Here is a 20647-nt window from a genome sequence, read left to right on the forward strand (position 1 = left end):
TAATCATTATGGCTCCATGATTTTACCATTCCAGGTGAAATGAAACCTTTGCTGAGAAATATTTGAATACAATTGACCCTTATTCCCCCAAAAAGTACTTAGCGAGCTGAGCATACAGTTGAGGTAAGGGAAAACGGGGCTGCTTACCTGGAATGACGGATTTTCTTTGCTTCCTTCCTTCACCACATTTCCTTTCCCACTCATTTTATACATACTAATACACGGTGTATACGAGCTGTCAGTGCACTGGTCTTATTGGGCCTGTTATTTCTATGCCTTGCTTTATTACAGTCCCTATATCTCTAATGGTTAACCTGCTACTGAAACACCTGGTAATCATCCTGTTGTGACACCACCATGGCAATAGGGAGGTCGAAAAAAATTTCCCTCCAACAACATGCTTCTCTGAACACGTTTCCCCATCCCCCTCTTGTTCAGCAACTCACCTCGCCACCTGCCTCCTGATTTGCAGCGTTATTGCAAGAAATTCATCAGGGCACCTTATTAAATCTGTGCACGATAGTAATAACGTTGAGCATGTGTGTAGTCTCTAAGGACATGTTTTCCTCAGTGCAACAGCTTTAGGGGCGATGCATCTAAAGCAGAACACAGATCAAGATCTTCTTCATCCACAGAGATTATTTAAAGCTTTGAATGGATTCCTCATGAAATATTGAGAGTGTATGAAAATGGAAGCTTCGGTGTGCCTCTTAGTTTAATGCTTCAGTGGCCCAGACTTCTTTGTGTAACCAACCAATGCTTAGGGAAGCTCTTCTATAATACTGTACTGACTTCTGCAAGATGGAACAGTAACTGAAGTGTGAGCCAAAGCCTGCAAGTGCAGGCATGCGATGTTCAGCAGCAACATGCCAATTTAATATAACAAACGCATGTGCTCTTTTCAAATGCACCTATTATCTACACGTTTTCTTTTAGTCATATTAAGAATTCTATAATTTAGGTTAGAGGCCTCGTTGACACTCCATTCATATCATATATAACAAAACTCGGGCCTTTAGGTGAACTATCTAAAACCTCGCATGCAACACACACACACACGATTACTGTTGTTTTTCTTATTTCAAAGCTGTAGATTTAAATGCATCATCACGTATGAAAAACAACACGATCATCATTGTACTGTAATTAAAATAATGTAATGAGAGGTGAAAGAACAGGTGATCCGGGGCCCGACCCGTTCAGGTGAGCTCACATATAAAATGTAAGAATGATCACGTAATAAGAACTGGCATACCAGAGGACATGATCAGCATATGACTTGAACATATCCACGTTTATTCAATCACCTTCAACGACAGATTCATCCGCATCCTCTGCAGGAGATGCAGCAGTGTCACTAAATCGCATTTGTCGCTGCCGCTGATCTGAGATGGGAAAGCGGAGCTGCAGAAAACTCTCGTCTTCCAAACAGTGAAATGGGTCTTACCGTCCAGAAACAGGTAATCCGCTGCAGAGGAGCTCGATAACCAGGCGACGTGCAGGAAGGATTCGCTCAGGTGCGGCAGAAACCAGTCTGAGGCATCGGTGGGAAAACAGGGAGGTGAGGAGCCTCAAAGCCCATGAAAACGTCAGCTCAGGTCGCCCCCTGTCGGTGAAACTTGGTTCTGCTTCTGCTCGTGTCGGACGCAAGTCTTAGGCGAATTCTATTTGTGTGTGCATGACAAAGTAATTTAACCTCAAAGGTCATTGGCAACAGTGGGTCTGGAAAGCAAAAGTGACGACCATCCAGATAGCAGAAAACAAAAAATAACTTCAGTGTAATGTTTGGGCATTCAAGTCTTCTCTGCTGTGGAATTGAATGTAAAATCACAAAAACATGGATGAATATTAATATAACAAAAAGTGCTATGATCTGAAATTAAGTCATGTGAGTTCTCATTGGTTTTTTATTTATCAGTTTTCCATGTGGATAGACCTAATTTATTACAGCACATGAAGATCAGGCTGAAATGCATTTAAAACATTATAAGCAAAATGGAGATAGTAGTTAGAAGAAGCATCGCTACGGGCCTCACAAAACATGTCAAATATTTGCTCATGGGGTTTCTACACAGTTTCCCAAAAATCAAAGACAGTCTGTGGCACTGACTCAGCAAAGATTTACTTACAACAGGAAGTACACAACCAACAACTGATATTTAGAAAACACATGCTGGAGAATTGACCTTCACCACTATGATACAATGTTGGCCTATATATGGTTTCAAAAAAGCAGTACTCAAAAATTTAATATGTAATGTATATTCATATTTTTACAAGCTTTATATTTTTCAAATCAGAAAACTTAAATATAGTGCACTATGCAAATGCTTCCATGAAACGGTGTCAAGGACAAACAGACACGTTTGAATACAACTGCAGCATCCATAACAATCTCAACACTGTCAGCAAACTTGAATGACAAAGAGTACATTCAAAGAAAACATCTTCTGATTGTCAACAAACTTTTACTGGAATTCATGTTGTATTAAATGAAGCTTGTGAGAAACTGATATCGTTATAGATACATTTGGGCAGTAACTTTTCAAAAAAACTTTTGCATATCTGTAGCGGCAGACAATATGCTGACATTTTTAAAAGTAGGTTATGTTATATTCATTTTTATTACAAAGAAAACACCTTGCCTTGTAATGCCCCATTGATTCAATCATCTCCCAGCTTAAATAGACTACTGTACTTGCATTTGTGAATGTATTTACACAATAATTTTGTAGCAGAAAACAGAATCTCCTCTAGCACAAACAATTTTAAATTGCTGCTTCAATGTCTTGACACAACAAAGTCAGTTAAAAGGGGACTCATTCAGTAAGGAGACTTTCACCTTGTTGTATTTCGATCTCCAGTGAATTTCAGTTTTTAGCTGCCCATTGGAATATGTACATGCTCACCAGCTATCATTTGATCATTAATTACCTGATGGGCCGCATCGCAGATATATCACTGATTCAAGTGCACTGTTACTGCATGTGATGGAATAAACATGTTACATCACAAACTGATTGTGCTTTAGTTATGAAAATGGTCCACTAAGGTGAAATTCTCTTATACGCCACGCATACATTACAGGGTTCCCAGACATTCAAAACAATAAAATATCTACAGTCAGCATATATATTGAACAAATCCAGCTGGTGGTATCATACAGTTAAAGTAACATTTGTTTGGGACATAAGGCAATTATGATACATCCTCAGAGGTATCTGATGGATCCATTTCATTATTAGCAGCTTTTAGTCTTTGGCTACGGAAAAACAGCAGCTCTCTATTAGAGATAAAACTGGTCTATTTGATCTATGGTAACTGAAGAAAAACAAAGACAAACCCACCTCACTGTTTTACACAGAGGTATCCTGATCAGCAAGTAATGTATTAGAGCACCAAGAAAATTGTAGTGTTGTACATTACACTACAACAAAATGCTGTACTGAAACTTGAAGATTCCCAGGTGGGTTTGAGAAATAATTGCTGATGAGGTAAAAAAGAATGAAGATTCAAAGAAAATTTCTTCCTTCTAGATTTGGAGACAGTACTGTATCTCCACCAAAAACAGACCAGTGACCTTGTGCCAGGATAACTGACATTGTAATTCTGCCAAAAGAAAAAACACAAGTATCATTAATATTATTCAAATGTTTTTCTAATTCATGTTTTTAGGCTTGTGTAAAAAATAAGGCATCTAAAAATACAACTATACCAGTTGGGCTGATCATCCTAATAGTGTATATACTGTATCAAGGAATAAGACTGAAGTTTAAAAATAGGTTTAGTAATATATTTCTTGATAATTTGATAAAACATTGTTAGACCTAGTATTACTAATTAATATTGCCATCGGTTGCAGCTGAATGGGCTCATTTATCATATCAGTATAAAAGTATTAAGAAAATACTTCAAGTACAATAAGTTCTTATTCAACTGGATGCAGAATAAAAATACTTCTTGGCATCTACTGTATATAGTATGCCCTGTGATGAGTAGGCTTCTTATCTGGGGAGTACGCTGCTTTTTGTCTGTAGTGAGCTAGGATAGGCTCGGGCAGACATGTGGACAAGCGGCTGTAGACGAGACAATTGTAATTGTACAAGAAAATGGATGGATGGATGTGTATGACATTTGACTTTTGCCAAAAAGCCAAAGTAGACAAATTGGCCAACATTCAAACACAGATTTCATTTTACATATGTGGATCAATGCAGAATGATTGGAGAAGCTCCTATTTTCTCACTACTCTTCATTGTCATCACCAGTGGCGCCTTCTGTGCTGTGCAGGAATGCGTCCTTCTCTGTGGCCATGGGTTCTCCCTTTATAGTGCAGGCTAGTTCGTAGGCGTCAGACCTGTTGAGCACAGCTTCTGCACTATTGCGAATACCATAGGTGAAGTAGATTAAAAAACCTGCAAATAGGACAGAAACATTGTGGTGAATGCATTAACTTTCTCTACTTATAATTGCAGTGGGAATGATAATGACAAAATTATCTAAGGATCCAAAATACCTATGGCCATCCAGATGGCAAAGCGCATCCAGGTCCCTTTGTCGAGTTGCATCATGAGATACACGTTGATGAATAAGCTGGTGATGGGAAGAAAGGGCAGCAGGGGAACCTATCAGAAGAGAGTGCAATGAATGATTGATGACATCACAAACATAGATACAACATGAGCTGTGTCTGCAGTGCTATCATGACGATAAAAAAATGTGCTGAAAGAATACAGTTTATTTCACATTGACACAATACAGTATTGCAAGTGGTTTTCTTTTATCCGTTGACCTCCTAATCATTTATTTTCATTCATATTCAAGCACAAGCTGACATTCAGCGTACAGTGCTTGTGTTTATTTGTGAAGTTCCTAGTTTGGGATCAATATATCTATCTAATCTATCTATCTATTTTACACAGAGGACATCTTTCATGAAAAGTTTTGATTGATGTGCAATTTTACATGAGTTGAACCAATTTCCCAAGCGTGTCACAAAATTAAGATGAACTCAAATTTCAGACAATAGCTGATCCTCATAATTATTGTAAAAAACCCCAAAACATTCATCGCAATTGCACGGGGTCAGACTGCATTTCCTGAACAGAGGTTTTACCAATAAAGTAGGTACCAAATACTTAGAAATAACGAAAAACAAAAAGGGGTAAGGGTTTAGATCATGCTGAACAGTTATCGCATGGTGGAAACATGATTGAGGTGCTTCTGTGAGCTACCACACCAGCGAGTCTATGTTGCTGTTTGATTGTTTGCTGCCTGATCTTTTCTGAATTTAACATGATAACTTGACATGTCCACACCAGATTTCTGTCTGTCTGTGGTGGCCATCATCCTTTTCATCTTTTCTTCTTGATCAACCCACATACAGACAGCTCTACACACAAAATAGCCAATGCTGTGATTATATTATTTGGCAGGATGAAACAGTTTACTTTTTCAAATAAAAAACTACAAAGCGAGTTTTTTTTCATCAATTTTGCAGCCTCCACAGCAGCCAAGTCCAATGACTACAAACATTTTTTTTTAACCTTCAACTGCACTAAGACGATCAAATAGTTATCAGTCAGAAAACTGTTGCAAGAGTCCATTTTACCTTGAATGCAAGTTTGGCTTGGCTCTGTGGCTGTCTCCACACAATGAAGATGAGTGCCAGGGAAACCACCACGAAAAGACAGAGGAGAGACACACACCAGGTTGCCATCTCTTCTTGAACAGCTAAAATGCTGACAACACATGCCAAAATACCTGAAGGAAGGATGAAGAATGTTAATTAATGAAAGTCTCTTTAATTAGTCAGGGGAACGTTTACTTGCCATCCTTTGTTCTCTATGCTTTTTTTATGTCTCACCAATCACACATGTGCAAATGTTGACGACTCTCCCGGACCGATGGGATGGCTGCAGGTTTGGAGGGGAAAGAAGATTTTTGATGGTGAAGCTGTCCTCTGGTTGTGGCAACATTTCAGCGATATAAGAATCAGCCAATTCAGGTTCATCCTGAGTGCTGGTCATCTCATAGGCTGCAATGGGTTGTTCAGGCTGGTACCTTCAAATGGCAAGACAGGCATTCAAAACCAAATGCAGAAATGCACTGAAGCTGTGGACACATTAGGACTTTTTCTTTACCCCATTTAAAAACATGCCTGTAATACAGTCATTATGAGACATTTGGAAGAGTTTTTGATTGATTTCTCCAATCTAATAAAATGAATAAAAAGGTGAAAAAAGAATTATATATTTGGCTGACATCTTTAAAAAATGTTGAAGACTTGGTAAGATATGAGTATTAACAAATACGAAAGATCACTGGAAAATTGTGGAAAATCTGTGGGTTCAAAAATAGTGTAGTAATAAAATAATAACGTGTCATATCAACCACACGACTCTGCCATCTTCAACTGAATAATGCTAGGGCTACCTGAGGACCAGAACACAGGCAGCCACTAGAGAGTAGGCCAGCAAAGTACCGATGGACATCAGATCAACCAGATCCTTCAAGTCGAACAAGAAAGCCATCAGAGCTGCGGAAACACAAAATCAATGAGATGAACGACTTGTTCAACTTGATCCAAAGATGCAAAAAAAGCACAGATCAAATTCACCTACAGTCCTTGACAAAAGTCTTGTCACTTATATAAGGAGGTAGGCACAATAATAACTTGAATTGCAGCTGATGAATTGTAAACAGAAATTACTTATATGAAAGGAAAAGGTGTCTAGATTATGCTTCTTATGGGAAAAAAAAAGTCTTGCACCATTTACTGAGTTTAATCTTTTCATTAGAAGTATCTAAATTTCAAATACAAGTGATAAGATAAAGGTTTAAAGAAACTAGGGAATCAGATAAAACCTGAAAGACAACTGTTTGAGAGAACCATGTGTTGCACATTCCAGTCTTGAGGAATTCTTGTGGAATTCTCTCAGGCAGTGGTCGTCATGACTGAATTATTGCTTACAAACTAGCATTAAACACAATCGACCACCCATTGAACTGCATCCCAAATGCTGCAAATATTGCTGAAGACCTGTTGGAACAAACATGTACCCAAGATTCACCAACAAAATAGTGAGGGTGAGGTTTGGTAGAGGGAAAAAAACAGTTTCGGGATACAGTACAGTATATCGTGTTTTGGGTAAAATCTGCAGTAGGTGATGACACCAACAGCCACATTCGAAACCACAAGACAGGACAAAATGTCCAGCAATATGGCGCTCCTTCTGTACTTCAGCCTCAACATCAAAGTTCTTGAAAGCAAAGAAGGCCAAGGTGCTCCAGGATTGTCCAGTCACTAGTCATGGACATTATTGTGTATTGGCTAAGATGGAAGAAGACGCTTGGAAGACGAAACCAAAAAATCTGGATGAACTCTGGAATCCTGACAGACTGCTTTGTTTGCTCTTAGATAACTTAACTAATAAGTTATTTGAGTCACTGCTGAGACGTTTGGATGCAGTACTGCAAACTCATGGGAGTCATACACGATTCTTTTTCCCAAGGCACCACAACTTTAAGCATAAGATGAAGTATAACTACTGTACATTATTTTTGCAAAAGACCTTTATCCAAGTAAAATCTGATCTTTCTGTCCTAATTGTTAGAATTCAATGAATGGTACAAGACTTTATTTTGTAAAATAAAGATAATCCAAATGCAAGCAGTTTCTGATTCCAATTGATTAACTATAAAAAAAAGTTGTATCTTATTCCTTCAACTTGGATAATTGACAAGATTTTTGTCAGGGACTGTACAATTAATTCAGATAGTATTGTATTTAAATTTATCACAAAATAAACTGTCATAGTGTTACAACTCAATTAGTTCACTTTGCCTTGATCCTCCATCCACTCGAGGCAGTGTTGTTTTTTGCCTCTTCTCAGCTACCTACCAGACAGAAGCCCAGACAGGAACGTAGAGATGATGGGAGTTTTCCTCTCACTGACACGTGCCAGAAAGGAGAAGAGCAGACCATCACGAGCCATAGCATAGATAATGCGAGGAAGTGGAAACATGGAACCCAGAAGACTAAGCCAAGGATGAAGGAAGAAGGATGAGGCAGACAATTTAACTTAGTCTGTCAACTTTGGTTTAGGATTGCATCGGTTACTAATTTCAGGGTATACCACAGTTTAAAATTACATAACTACCACTCCATGAACATTAGCTTTTTAGCACTTTAATTTCAAAAAATGATGAACGGAGAATCTCTGTCATGCCTGGACTTTCTGTCAGATGGTGTAATGGGTGCACTGATACACATGCAGAAACTGTGTTTCTGTGGTGGATGCTTTCATGTTGTCTGACACTTAATATTACGAGCCTGTAAATATGAAAACAAGCAATTCACGTTTATATGCATTACTTCCCACTAGGACTACTGTACATTAGTTTTCTCAGGTATGAACTTCATGCAAAAATTTCCCTCTCTTCAACAAGCTGATCTTGATGATATCCTGGTTTAAATAACTTTAAACTTTCTTCCTTTTCTCTTTCTAATTTCTTTTCACACAGGAGAGGCAAAGCTTCACAATTTCATTTATTTCCAAAAGTCAGAGTAGTTACTCCTTTTTGTTCAGCAGCTTTAATCATAAATTAATTAAAGCTGATTGTGATTGAATGATGATAAAGATTATTACTACTGCTAACTGTAAAATGATGTATACCGTGATACCATCATACCATGAAATCATAATACCGTTGCAACCCTACTAAGGTTTCACACACGGCCTCAACTGCAGCCATTGTCACTCAGATGTATTCAGGAGGTCTCAGTTACTTTTGTACAAACTAATTATGAAAGAAATATCATTTGTCAGGCTTCTTTATTTTTTGCGTCATTCATCTGGACTTTGTTGAGTTCATGTGTTGGGGCCATGTGCAAAAGATAGGAACTTAAAAGAACCTCAGCCAGTTAGTAGGTTTAGGTCATGACCTCACCTGCCACAAAACCTGATGTTATCGTGGCTGTTAGAGGGGTTTTGGTTCGTGGGCTGATTTTAGCCAAACTTTTGAAGAGCAGGCCATCGTCTGCCATGGCCCATATGACTCTGGGCATTGGGAACATGGAGCCGAGCAAACTATTACAAGAAAAGAGGTAAGAAAGAGCATGCAGTGCAAGTGAATAAACAGGTTATATATAACAGATGAAATATTACTACAAAGGTGAAATTACATTACTGTCCAAAATAGCTGTAGCATAAAAATGACATTTTCCAAAAATAGAACTATGAAAACAGTCTCAGATCTAAAGTGAACACAAAATTAACTAGACATGTAACCTCCACGTACTCGCCAAAAGAACATGCACTGAACATTTGCTCTGACTAAAAAATATTCAATAAACACTCCTCACCTATAACACAAGATATATGTTGTACATATGCTGTAGTTTAATTACACATACATGAGATGCATTTGAAATGCCCACCAATCCTAAAAACAATAATCCATGAACTACCATTATAAATTGTGTGATGGCATTCAATAGGACGACTGTAAGCAGGTTTCAAATGTTCAAGTAATTTGTTAAACCCACATAAATGCAATACAAATTAGAAAGTGTAATTACAGGAAAACATATACGCATGATCCTGTGTTACAGGACATTAATTGAAAAAAGAAAAAAAAAACACTGTAAAGAAGAAGTTACTTAAGAAAAAATACAATTTTCAGCATTAAAGAAAAAAGTATACCAGTGCTTAACATATCTCAAACCACCGAAACAGAAAAAGATGAAGATTAATACATAAAACGCTATGAAAATAATAAGTGATACCTTTGAGGAAAAATCCAACAGTTTTTGAATTATGTTGAAATTAACACGATGACGGTTTTTTTGACAACGCAACTTTTCTGTTGCTCCGGATATCACGACAACGCAGATATCCGGAGCGAAAACTCAACTTTTTAAAAACTCTGGCCGAGGTGGATTTTTTTAAAAACACTGGGTCTGCGTTGTCATGTGGACGGTGTATCCGCAACTTTTTAAAAACGCTGACGTCTTGCCTGCCACGAAAACCGCTGTGATTTATATTTATGGGCCCGTGTGTTGTGACGACAAAACACGGAGGATTCCTATTGGATAAAATTTGACTCAATACTGCCACTACATGGTTTGGCATGCTTATAGCCCTCTTCGAAAACGCACTGCTGCGTTTACGTGTGGACGTAGATTTTTTTGAAAATGCTGTCGTGTGGACGCGAATCGTTTTCGATGCGTTTTTAAAAAGTTGAGTTTTTAAAAAATTTTGTCATCATGTGGACGGGGCCTAAAAGAAGAAGCCCATTCCTTCCCAGCAGCCCAATTTGCATGTGGAAGGGGTTGATTAATGCAGTGGTCAGTGTTCCCCCCATGAATAATGCACTCATAAAAAAAGCATTCAAGCTACTGTACTTTAAAACTACTTCTCATGCTGTGAGGCGGCAGGAAAGATTCTTACCTGGTCGACAAAGCACATAAAGACCCAACGGCCACTGCATAAGTGGCTCCCTCCCAACCAACATATTTAAAGGCCACTGGCAGAGGACTATTCTTGTCCAGTAAGTAGTATGGCATCATCACAGTTAGGGCAGCAGACACACCGAAGTATGCCACAAAACATATAAGAAGTGAGGCCACAATTCCCACAGGGATGGCTCTCTGAGGATTCCGCACCTCTTCTCCTGGGGAGGAAACATAACAAACACGTCAGAGTAAGGACTGTGAGTAAATTCATGAATTCCTCTCTCACCTGTAGTGGCAATGCAGTCAAATCCTATGAAGGCGTAAAAACAGGTGGCAGCACCAGACAAGACTCCAGTCCAGCCAAAAGGCATGAAGCCTCCTTCACCGAGACTTGTAGATGGTAAGAACTCAGTAATGCTGAAAGAAAAAATTCGATGATTTGAAACACCTTTTACGACGTTATGCGCATTATGCCTTATCAAAATTAGCTGCTCACTTGTGGCTTGAGTTAGTAGTGGCATTGAGGATATCATCGGGGTTCAAGCGCCAGTTTTTTAGGTCTCCTTTAACCAAGCCAGAGATGATCACAAATACCAGAACTGCTACATTGATGCAGGTGAAGACTTTATTTACCAAGGCTGACTCCTTCACTCCAAAGGCAAGCAGTCCTGTCAGGAATTTAACAATTGATGTTAAAATATGGTAAAATAAGGAACATAAATGTTATATCATTACAGCTATATCTGAGCTGCTTCTCACCTGTCAGAGTGATTATGATGAAGACAGAAAATATGTCTGGATACTCTGCTAGGACACCCGGTGCATTCATGGTCATGTAATATCTACAGAACTCCTCAATATGCCTTCCAATCAGCTCATCAAAGGTTGCACTCCAGGCTCGGGCCACACTTGAAGTCCCTATATGTGTGAAAGAATGCATTTAAATTGAAAAATAATACAGTACCTGGTGCATCACCAACTATGTTCCTTTCTCATTTTAAGAGTCCCACCAATGACGTAAGAGAGGATGAGGTTCCAGCCTGTGATGAAAGCCCAGAGTTCTCCAACTGTGACGTAGCTGTAGAGGTAAGCTGAGCCAGTTTTGGGAACACGGGCTCCAAACTCAGCATAGCACAGACCAGCCAGGACTGAAGCCAGGGCAGCGATGAAGAAGGACAGGACTATGGCTGGTCCAGAGCTGTTTCGGGCTACGGCACCTGCCAGCACATATACTCCAGCACCCAACGTACTGCCAACCCCCAAAGCTACCAGGTCAAAGGTGCTGAGGCATCGGGCAAAGTGGGTGTCATCAGCATTACAGTCTACAACCTTCACCCGCAGGAGCTGCTTCCCGATGCCTTTTAATGTCGCCAAAATCATCTTGATTGGCAAGCTGCAAAAAAAAAGAAAATCTACATCAAGAACAACACAGTACTGAAATGTATAGTAGTTTTATATAGTAATGGAAAAGAACCATCGTGATTTCATAACAGGTCAAGTCTCCTATAAGTTTGTTCCAATTGTCTCATCACCCCATCTCTAATTCAGTTATAAAAGGGGTCCTATTATGAAAACACATTTTGTCAGGTCACTACATTGTGTATACAGTGCACCCATGTTCCTCGCGGTTAAAGCGTTCCGTGAAACACATGCGAATAACGAATTCCGTGTTATAGCGACAAACTATTTATCTTATTATTTATGATAATTTAAACGTTTATGAACTCTCACTTTACTGATAATAAACCACCTTCGGTCTGTATTAACTTTTCCCACACTCTGAAAGACTGTTTAAAGCACTTTTGTGTCTCACGGAAATACGCTGTATTCCAAGACTCATGGAATGTAGCACACTGCCGGATGCTGTCAGCCAAAAGAATGCGTGTACAGCATCACGTGACTACCTACTAGAAAACTGCGATGCGGTGAAGTTGCGTGTGTTGATGTGCGAATGCGTGAGGGATTACTGTACATAGTGGTCCTCCCTAACCCTACCAACTCCTAGAATCTGAAAAACAATCAGGTTCTGTATCGACTGTACCGCCCACCAACTCGTGAAAGAGGCCTGAAATGACCCTATTAGAATCAGAGTCCGTCGTGACTTAATGGAATGAAACGCCCCCGTCTCCCCGGATGAGGGCATAATCATCCCTGAGGTGAAGCCTGGTGTGTCTAGCAGTAAGGCATCAGTGTATGGCAATGTTGTTGCTCAGAGGTGGATGTGCAAGTTGTTGATTGTAAAAATCAATGTAAGTGCGTATTTTTTGTTCTAGCCAACGAAGAACAAAAGTGACCGTGATTGTGTATCATTTTTAAGTCACTGGCTGCCAATGACATCCATAGACGTTAATTATGTTTGTTAACAGAGAGGGATGGGAGACAGTCTGGAGGAGAAAACCAGGAATCCATGATGCTGTAATTCATTTCATCCTAGCCTTATCTGACTATGAATTTCATCATATCATTGTAAATAAACAGTATTGCCTAATCCTAGGAACCCAAGATCTAGTTTCAAACCCCCCTATAAAACAGCAAAGACAGATGACACCACCCATTCACAGACCAATATAAAACACAATATTCTGTATTCACTTCAATATTGTTTGTCTCCTTTCAGTCATTCTGCCTTCTCAAGCAAATTAATGTTAGAGAGATGCTTACAAGTGCTGCTGAACATGTGACACAAACGTCTGTTTGTTTACGGACAATTCAGGTGCTGAGCTCACAAATAGAATGGTGACACATGACATGGTCCCTGAGATCAAGACACTCAGAGCAGCTGTGACGGTAGCCATACTCGATGCAAGGCCCCAGGAATGAAAACAGAAACACACCCAGGTAGAAAATGTTCTCATTGTGCAATGAGAGCAATGAAACAAACATTGTCCGAAAAAGAAAATTTGTCACAAATCGCAGTCCAGGGAAAAGGGGTGAAAATATCCAGTGGTTAACAATGTATAAACCTTTAATGAAGTTATTTTTTATCAACTGTGTGTGTGTGTGTGTGTGTGTGTGTGTGTGTAACTTGCTCAAGGGCATCTCGGCAGTGCTCAGAAGGTGAACTGGCACTTCTCCACTGCCAGTTCACACTCCAAGCTCTTTGGTCCAAACAGGTCTTTAACTGTATGCACGAGGTGTGATGTAGGAGAGGTTAAAAAAAAGGAGGGCAGGACAATACCCTGCCCTCTTCTCAGCCAATCATGAGAGCCAACACAAAAAAAGACACACGCGAGTTTGGAATGGCAGCCGGTCACATGCTTTTCATCGTTTGGCATGAGGGACTTGCTCCTTCAAATGTCTTTTGTGTTCACAGTGACATTGTTTACACACATGAATAAGAGGTAAAATAATACGTCACAAAACTGTCACATCAGTGCTAATTAGATCAGGTATTTGTATTTTACACGTTTAATTACTACATGACTTCTCCTACAGGCTAATATTGGACATGTCATTATATCTGAAGATAAAGTTGCTGAAGTTACTGCAGCTGTTAAACAGCTCTGTAGTATCATGGCCCCAGTATCTGAGTACTGTATCTCAAAGCTTTGGAAATTGTAGGTGTGTCATGGCTGACATGTTTCTACAACATTGTGTGAAAAATGAGACTCTGGAGTGTCAGACTGAGGTGGCGGTTCCCCACTGCTCAGCTTCACTGGGAAAATCTACTGCAGGTTACTGGACAGGAGAGTCCAGCTGTTAGTTGAACTTCAGATCCAGGTGGAACAATATAGTTTTTGCCCTGGTTGTGGAATGCCAAGTATGTCTTGGTCTTTGTCACAAGTAAGGGAAAATGGAATGGGAAATAGGTGAATTGGTGTGGCGTCCACAGTGATGCAGTCGCTGTACCAGTCCATGGTGATGAAGAGAGAAATGACCCACAAAGCTCTACATTTATCGCTTTGTCTATGTTCTAACCTCACTCGTAGTTATGAGCTCTTGGCGATGATTGAAAGCCTTTAGAGCTGAGGTGAGGATCTCGGACATTTGGGAGACGCTCTAGTTAAAGCCGCTGCTCCTCCGCAGCGAGTGGAGTCGGCTGAGGTGGTTCAGGCATCTGGTCAGCATGCCTCCTTGATGCCTTCCTATAGGGAGGTATTCCAGGCATGTCCATCTGGGAGGAGACCCCGGGGCTGACCTGGGACTCTTTGGATAGATAGATAGATTATATCTCTCAGTTGGCCCGAGTCTTGGGGTCCCCCCCAAGTGGCTGGGGAGAGGAGTGTCTGGCTGCTCAAACTGCTGATCCGTGACCCAGATCAGCTGTTGAAAATGAGACGAGGTGAATGAGATGAAAAGGACACCTGTTGAACCACCTGCATGTGAGAAAATACATTATCCTGTGGGTCAATAAAGTACTATCTTATCCAAGGATTTGAGTGTCTGGCATGGTGGCATGATGCTGTCTACACTGACAAATAGCCCCTCACTCCAAACAATACAACCATGTACGGCCAACACAGGGAGCTGTGGGCTTTCACTTGGCATTTGAAGGGTATTCAACAGTGCCACAAAAAGCCCACATGCCCTCATGGTGTAAATGGGGATGGAGTAAACAAAGCGCTTAGTGGATGGGGTGTTGTCATAAAACAGGATGCTTTCACAAGCTAAGCAAAGTTTATTTACCAGGGTTTACAGTAGAGTGATACCAATCCCACAGCAGACATAGAAACCTCTATTACAACAGGAATGAGAGTTTTGACCACTTTCTAAGCTTGGCTGCAAAGGTTAAACCTTAACAGATTTAAAAAAAAAAAAAAGGAATGAATGACTCCCCAAACCATTCAGCCTTAAAACTGGAGGTATTCTTTCCCTGACAGAGGCAGAGAAATAATCATTGAGGCTTGAATTACTTTGTTTGTCAGAACTTAAATGCCAGGAAGAAAAACTCGGGGACATATTTTTTATAATTGCATATGAATAATAGGAGATGAATGCACTTGTTTTTAAACTGTAATTACAAACATTATGAACCAGTGGACTATTAACTGTTCTGTGTCTGAATCAGAAAAGAACTTCACAAATCTACTTCACTGTGATCTCTCTCACACACACACACACACACACACACACACACACACACACACACACACACACACACACACACACACACACACACACACACACACACACACACACACACACACACACACACACACACACACACACGGCTCATGACTGAAATAGTGAGTTGTTTACACCCAGCCATATTGCAACAGTAAAAATTATAAAAGATAAAAAGGTACTGATAAAAAGGTCTCTTCCTCCCTTAAGCAAGATGTGGCTCAGCTATGTGAAAGGAAGCTAAGGGGCTCTGGTAGTAAGAAATAGTTAGACCATCAAAATGCCACAAAGCAATCACAGAGAGCTTCTCCCCATTACTTTTTTGAAGAAAGTTTGAAGTTTTCGTATTCAAGTTTGAATCTCCGAAGTGGTACTATACGCATTCTGTACACGGGGTAGATGGGCACCTCGGACACAGTTACACCACAGCTGATCACCAACATAAATCAGCCTATTTGCTGTTTTCCCCCAATTTATTAGGTATAACACATGTACAAATGTGTCTTCTTTTCCTCTTAAATAATACGTTTTTAAATATTCAGCACTGTTTATAAAACACAAAAGCAGTAAAGAAATCCATGATGCTGTAACTCATTTCATCGCAGCCTTATCTGCCAATGAATTTCACCCTGATCATTTTAAATATCAGTAGAGCCTAATACTAAGAAGTCAAGATCCAGTTTCAAAACCTCCTTTAAAACAGTAAAGACAGATGATAGCAATGATGAAGGTGAGTACTCACATTCACAGACGAACATAAAGCCCAATATTCTTCTTCACTTCAGTATTGTCTCCTTTCAGTCAATCAGTCTTCTCAAGCAAATTAATGTCAGTCAGAGAGATGCTTACAAGTGCTGCTGAACATGTGACACAAACGCCTCTTAGTTTAGGAACCATTCAGGTGCTGAGCTCACAAATAGAACGGTGACATGTGACATGGTCTTTGAGATCAAGACATTCAGAGCAGCTGTGATGGTAGCCATACTCTATGCAAGGCTCCAGGAATGAAAACAGAAACACACACCAGGTGGAAAATGTTCTCATTGTACATTTCGGATCTTATCAGGGGGAGAGTAAACCCAAAGGTATTTCAATCATTGCAGCATTCCATGCAGAGGACATGTGTTTTTTGGTTGCAATGTTGGAACTGAGCTCTTTTAAGATAGACATTTCCTGGCATGGACATGTCAGTGACAGCTGTGCATCAGTCCTGAATCAATCACCTGACTCAATGCTAATATCCAGATGTTGTCTTTTCACTGGATGTCAGACAAATTCAGGATGTTTCCAGCACATTCATCCCTGAAAAAGGGATTTAAAAATGACTTGAGTCCAAATCCTTTATATTCCTTTTCCTTAGACCTGGACAGTTGGAGCCACGCAATTCATCAGAAGTTTTGTCAAACTAAACGTCAAAGTTTGTAAGCAATGATACAAAATATCAAATGTTGCGCAAGCAAGAACATTTGTCACATCACAGTCGGGCAAAATGGGTGACAAGTTGTTTAGAACGTTTGCACGAGATGTGAGGTAGCAGAGTTTAAAAAAAGGAACGGCAGGACAAGACCCGGCCCTCTTCTCAGCCAATCATCACACTGAACACCTCTGGAGTCATTAAGAGGACATGTTAGACCATTTGGAATGGCAGCCAGTCACATGCTTTTCACCATTTGGCATGAGGGACTTGCTCCTTCAAATGTCTTTTGTGTTCACAGTGACATTGTTTACACACATGAGTAAGAGGTAGAATCATACGTCACAAAATGTCACATCAGAGCTAATTAGACAATTCTCATTACAATATGGCTTCTTTACAGGTTAATATTAGAGATGTCATTACATAATTTAAAGCAAAAACAATAACATAACTAGACTTGTGTATCAGTAATGACCAAATTCAAGTAATGCTGCACAAATCAGATCTATTACATAAAAATAGATCCGCTGCACCATAACGTCCTGTCAGGCAGTGCACTGGGATTGTATGACACACATAAAAGGGAGTGGTGCTGATGAGTCACAGGTATCACTGGTGTCAATCTCTGACAAGACAGCAAGACCAGCAGCATGAGATATTTTTTTTATATGTGAAAACCAACAACTAAACTTTTATTAGTGTGTGAGAGAGAACACGTCCAAAAAGTAGAGCTGCCATCACTATCTCCAAGATCATACATACAACCGGAGCGCCAAAAATGATCAAAACCAGTCTGAAATGAGAGCCACAGGCATTTCTCTATTCTCTAAAAAAACCTGAGCATTTAAAAAAAAATTATTTTCCTCCTGCCCTGCAGCAACATTCATGTTTTCTGTCCTAATGTGCGGCGCCTCAAGTTAAATTCTGTTTTACATGGATAACATTCTTTAAAAGATTCAGCTCTGACTTCACTCCCAATGATTTTTTTTTTCAAACAAGATGTATAGGTTTCAAGTTTCATTTATTTCTAAAAGGCAGACTGTTTAACTATGGTGAAAAACAGTTATGGTTGTAGTAAATTAAAGCATTTATTCAATAACAAATAAACAACTAACTCTATTAACTTTTTTCCTGGGAATACACCTAGTCCTCCTACTACCATAGATATTAAAGCTAATAACAGTTAAATATTGAACGCCGTGATATTTTATAAGATGCTTATCATATCTCTTACTCTTGCAACCCCACTATGATTAAGCAGGAATGTATTTAACGTGTTTTTCCTTTTTGTGTGTGTGCTTAAAACAGGTTTGGTCATCTTGATGTAATAGGTCCATAATTAAGCTCCATCTGTCCTCTGAACTGGCTGCACAAAGGCACTCAGGTTTCTGAACAAATCATCTGCATCACCAACAACAAACAGTGTTGTGATAGCAGGACATTCTGTAGGATGCCAATGTAAGAATTGTACTGTATGTATGACAAATCCACTCTGAAGAAGATGAAAAAGACAGATGCTGTTGCTGGACAGATTGTGAAGAGCTGATGGTCAAGTCGTGCTAATTTGATTGGTTCTAAACTGTATAATACTGACTAATTTTATCAACCCTGACAATGTCCACACATACATGCAAAAAACAGCATTGGTTCCAATCTGAACATTCTCAGTGATATTACACAGAATGAATCCAGAGTGTGAGTGGTCCAGGACCACATGAGAAATTTACTCACTTTTAAAAATAAATAAAGTGAGGGAGTTTGTGTTCACACAACCTCAAAAACACCAAATTTGCTACATAGTCAGAAATAATTTGACAAACTAAGATGTCTGGAATCTTTCATGGACTTTGGGCTTTTTTTGGGGTTTTTTTTTGTTTTAAATAACAATAGTTTGGCCCAAGGGAAATAACGACTGCCACCAACACCAGATGCAAAAGATAACTGGTGTCCAAACTGAACTACGTGAATACTGTACCTCATCTAATATCACATTTACTTAAGAAAAGTTGACATTGTTGCTCATCGAGACTTGCATGACTGGATTTCCTATTTATTCAAATTATGTAAATTTAATAGTGGAAATATTTCACGAAATGCACGAACGTATGAGTCAAACTGATCAACAATATATTTTGAGAAATCAAAATCAACGGCTTTTCACAAGCTGCCTGAGAAATGTCCTTTCCAGACTGGAATACTAATCATCTTCATCATCTACCCAACAGTTTGATCGTCATCTGAACCTCAGGACCTTCCTGACCTCTTGACTGACAGCAGTGATCGATTCTATCCCTTAATCCGGTCTGGATTCATCCGCGCCACGTGAAAACACTATAAAAGGCAGTGTTGGTCCTCAGCGCTCAGTTTTTACAAACTGGATCCCTCCGCGGGAAAACGATTGTGACTGATCATTTCTCAGCTTCTTCCAGTCGTTTTCCAGACGGAGGGGAGGAAGAGGAGAAAGCTAGGACACAAAAACAGTGGCTCCCAGATCATATTGCATCAGCCGGATGGCTCTTTCCTCCTTGTGTCAGGAGCCATGTGTACTCGGGCCACTGCTGAGGAGCAGCTGGTTTCACCTCCCCCTAAAACACGACGGGAAAAACTCCACTCTCAAGTCAGTGAGCACGTCCACACTGAGCCCGCCTTACCTTCTTATGAAGATCTAAACCCTACAGCACAGCTTTCACCAGGGAATTATAACGTACAAGACACGTGGGCGAAGACACACACACACACACACACACACACACATACATACACACACGTTTTCTGCACGAAGTTTCTCGTGTATTTGTGGGAGGTCCGTCCACGCTGAACGCTGCGCCTGACGAAAATGTCCATTCAAGTGCAGAGACCACTTTCGACCATTAGAGGTCGCTCTTTACAAGCAAATTTCCCCCCAGGTTCGAGACGACTGTGGTGTCTCCAGTGGTTTTACTCCAGCGCGTGCACACACACACACACACACACACACACACACACACACACACACACACACACACACACACACACGCACACACACACACACTAGTTATGTCTCAAGCTATCATTGAAATTGTCTCCGTATTAAACAAGATACTTACGTGGAGTAATTTATCTGCTGGTCCTGCTCACTTTCATCATTCCATTGAAGATGCTGCATCACCACAGGTCCATGGTAAGTTGCGAAATCCTCAGAGGTGACACAAGGCTCCATTCCCTGAGTCTCCTGTGGAGTTGTACCATCACACAACGGTCCTATATCAACCAGATTCCTGATATACAGGCAGTCTCCAATCTAAACAAGCGTTTGGGATCATCAGTGCAAAGCGGATCCTTACAGACTGCTCAGCACACAACAGTAAAGCCACAGCGGTTGACTCCATGTAGGCTGGCAGAGAAAGATTATTCTTCAACCATATCAGACTCGTTTAGTCCCCACTGAACGTGCTGCAGAGGTTATTTTGGATCAGTTTGGATATTTGGCCTGCTTCATTATTTTCTCCTTTGCTTCTATAACTAGAACAAGCATCACATCTTACTAGGACATAATTGGCGTGAGAAATGCTATGTGCTTTCTTCTTTGACATTTCTAGATTTATGGTTGACTGCCACTCACCCTATGGGCCAATTGTGGATTGCCTTGATAAATGAGAGTCAGAGCTCTAAGGTGATTTTGAAAGCAATGGAATCCCTGTGGGACACAGAGAAAGGGGGTTCCTCTT

At 40.0% G+C, this 20647-nt stretch overlaps 1 protein-coding gene across 3 annotated transcripts; it reads right to left on the reverse strand.

Annotated features, from left to right (window-relative positions):
• Positions 1-1894: 1894 nt before the first annotated feature.
• On the reverse strand, positions 1895-19713 carry LOC137596664 (high affinity cationic amino acid transporter 1-like). 3 transcript variants are annotated; one of them, XM_068317359.1, is made up of 12 exons: positions 19592-19713; positions 11470-11852; positions 11219-11377; positions 10956-11127; positions 10746-10876; positions 10455-10677; positions 8953-9092; positions 6436-6538; positions 5867-6063; positions 5612-5763; positions 4517-4625; positions 1895-4415 (listed from the first exon to the last, which is right to left on the reverse strand). In XM_068317359.1, exons 2-12 carry the CDS (start codon positions 11837-11839, stop codon positions 4246-4248), a joined length of 1926 nt encoding a protein of 641 aa, XP_068173460.1. In that variant the 5' UTR covers positions 11840-11852; positions 19592-19713; the 3' UTR covers positions 1895-4245. The 3 variants fall into 3 exon arrangements, with proteins under 3 accessions (XP_068173460.1, XP_068173461.1, XP_068173462.1); XM_068317360.1 differs by lacking the exon at positions 19592-19713 and adding an exon at positions 16266-16397; XM_068317361.1 differs by lacking the exon at positions 19592-19713 and adding an exon at positions 14378-14416.
• Positions 19714-20647: the final 934 nt, after the last annotated feature.

The sequence above is a fragment of the Antennarius striatus genome, chromosome 6 (assembly GCF_040054535.1).
Source record: "Antennarius striatus isolate MH-2024 chromosome 6, ASM4005453v1, whole genome shotgun sequence".
Lineage (NCBI taxonomy): Eukaryota > Metazoa > Chordata > Actinopteri > Lophiiformes > Antennariidae > Antennarius > Antennarius striatus.